Here is a 2,788-nt window from a genome sequence, read left to right as displayed (position 1 = left end):
TTTATTTATTTTCAAATAATTTTTTTATAAACTATACATGTATCTTTTGCTATTGATATTTTATTTTTATGTTTGTATAATAATATAAAATTTCATTTGATAATTTTTTATTGTATTTATTTGATTAATTTGCTATTGAACCTTTCATATATTCCCATCAAAGAATAAAAATGTTGCATAAGCATACATTTCTTCTAACACCTATAAAAATAATAAAAACCACATAGTAATCGTGGATCCTAAAACCCACACTAACTATTTGGTAGTTTTTGAATGTAAAAAGTAGGAAAGAAAAAGGATGTGGACAACAATATCCTTAGAACACAACGATATAATCAGATTCCGGTTGACGAAAATAGGCTTTTACTGATTAAGTGTGATTGAATACAATAATGGAAATGAGATCGAAATACAATTCAGATGGACTACGAAATAGACCACTTAGAGCTTAAGGTCGAGGTTGATGAATGTGGTTAGGTCTCTCTAGGGTTTCACGTGTGTCTCTCTATCTCGATATCTTCTCCTCTTATAAGTGTGTCCCCTACTGATCTCTTTCAACGACCTCTAGATCCTCGGGATCGCATCCTCGTTCATGCTGACCTCGTCTCGTTCTTTATAACATGCTTACTTTGACCGGGCCTTTTTGGAGTCAAACTGATGGGCTTCTCCTTTTATCCGAGTTTTGGATCGAAGTCGAGTACTAATGGTTTGAGCCTATTTTATCTTTAGCTATTTTTGGGTCCAACAGTAATGCTATTAAGAAATTTCTAGTCGGTAACTAGACCTTTTATATAGGACTAGTAAATTATTCATAACTTATATGGAGTTTGGGTGTTAACAAAATTGTGTGTATGTATTTGATATTTTAATTTTATGTTTAATAATAATTATTTTGATGAAATTTTAAAAATTAAATATAGCAAAAAAAAAAAAAACAGACAAGCTTTTGAACTTTCAATAAAAAATAAAAAAAATCATGAACTGATTATAGATAAGTGATGGTAAAAATGATATAAATAAATTAGTCATATTCACTTTGATGTTACTTAATTTAACCAATCTAAAGTAGTTTAGATAGATTTAGATCAACTCAAACTGAATTAGGATGATTGAACCGTTTTAAACTATTTAAATGAAACTATTTAAATGAGATTTTAAGAAAATGGTTTTACATATAACCCATGTTTGACAATACGCTAGGCTTGGGTTGGGTTGTTGGTATAGGACTAACTATTTATTCTAAATCAGAAATTTTACGAGGATTAGTCGGGAATAATTTTTTTTATTAATATATATTAGTTTTGTAATTATATAAAATGTAAATATTGTTAATTTATTATTTAACCGCTGTTGTATTTGGTGGTTTACCAGTCATAAGTATCCCGCAAACACATCAATTTCTAACCGCAGTATCATGGTAAAAATTTCTTAAAACCACAACCATCTGCATCCGCATCCGTAACAGCTGCGGTTACACTAGTCTGGCCCTTAGTCGCTAATTTTTTAGGAAGAGTCTAATTATTGCCTAACAATTTCTTAAACGCTGCTATTAACCATACAGTTCACCTCCATAATTTTTCCAAATATATTGGCCCACTTACGTCGGTAAACAAAACAAATACTGGAGCACTTTTTGGAACTGTGTAATAGAGATGAAATAAACTAGGGTTACATATTGTCGTATCCGCAAATATATAGTGATAATCCGTTTATAGAAAATCAAATACGTATGTCCAAGAAGATACGTATTTGATAATATTTATTAAAAGAAAAATGCGGGTGAGAGGGTTTACGTTTTTAACATAGGGGTTTAGAGAGAGAGAGAGAGAGAGAGAGGCGGTCGCAGCTATATAAGTTACTGTTTCTCTTGTTTATAAAAACGGATTCCGTTGTCAATGGCAATGGCATCAACCTAAACAAACCCTTCTTCACTCTGTCTTCATCATTCTCACGCTTTTCTCGCCTCCCTTTTATCCTTATCTGATAAACCCATCAAAACCCAGTAACCAAAAACACCTCTTTTCCATTTTATTTCCAGAGATCGAAGCCGCCGGCTAAACGCAGGTCTCTGGTTCACACACTCTGTCTCCCTCTCTCTCTCTGGTTTAATACAGAGGGAATGCAAGCGCTTTTAGTCCAAAAGCCATCCCTTTTTAATACTGATTTGAACCTATAAAACTTTTTTATCTTGCGGTTGGGTTGTTTGCTTGGACAAAGGGATATTAAACCCCCAAATCATCACTTAAGCATTTTTTTTTTTTTAAAAAAAGAAGCTTCGAGCTTTCTCCTGTTTCTAGATTGTTGACTATGAAACAGATAACTTGTTGGTTTTTACTGATTTGGTGGTTGTTGATTTCTTTGCAGGATTAGTTGATTAGATTGAAAAGCAGAAGGAAGAAGATGAAATACGTGCTAGTAACAGGAGGTGTTGTGAGTGGATTAGGCAAAGGAGTAACCGCAAGTAGTATCGGTGTTCTCCTTAAAGCTTGTGGTCTCCGTGTTACTTCTATCAAAATCGGTAACTTTTTCTCTTCTCTGTTACTCTTTTTCTCTTGCCATGTTTTTGCTTACGTGGAGCACTTAATCTCCAGATCCTTATCTAAACACTGATGCTGGAACCATGTCTCCTTTTGAGCACGGTGAAGTCTTTGTTTTGGACGATGGTGGTGAGGTATATTTATAAATAATGACTAATTATTTCTTTAAAAAAACAACTTTAAAAAGACAACTTTTGAATGTTTTTGTTTGATGTGATTTGGAATTAAAAAAAAAAAAAAAAAAAAAGGGG

The 2,788-nt window shown here is 32.7% G+C and overlaps 1 protein-coding gene across 2 annotated transcripts in view; it reads left to right on the top strand.

The window, feature by feature from the left end:
- Positions 1 to 1,809: 1,809 nt before the first annotated feature.
- LOC106296079 (CTP synthase) overlaps positions 1,810 to 2,788 on the top strand; it is a 4,518-nt gene continuing 3,539 nt past the window's right edge. The window contains exons 1-3 of one of the 2 annotated variants that reach the window (XM_013732129.1): positions 1,810 to 2,064; positions 2,365 to 2,518; positions 2,592 to 2,671. In XM_013732129.1, coding sequence (XP_013587583.1) covers positions 2,401 to 2,518; positions 2,592 to 2,671 — 198 coding nt within the window. In that variant the 5' untranslated portion in view covers positions 1,810 to 2,064; positions 2,365 to 2,400. The remainder of the gene's footprint in view (positions 2,065 to 2,364; positions 2,519 to 2,591; positions 2,672 to 2,788) is intronic. The other variant, XM_013732128.1, reaches the window with a different exon arrangement.

This window comes from Brassica oleracea, chromosome C5, assembly GCF_000695525.1.
Source record: "Brassica oleracea var. oleracea cultivar TO1000 chromosome C5, BOL, whole genome shotgun sequence".
Lineage (NCBI taxonomy): Eukaryota > Viridiplantae > Streptophyta > Magnoliopsida > Brassicales > Brassicaceae > Brassica > Brassica oleracea.
This window is presented reverse-complemented; position numbering and strand designations above follow the sequence as displayed.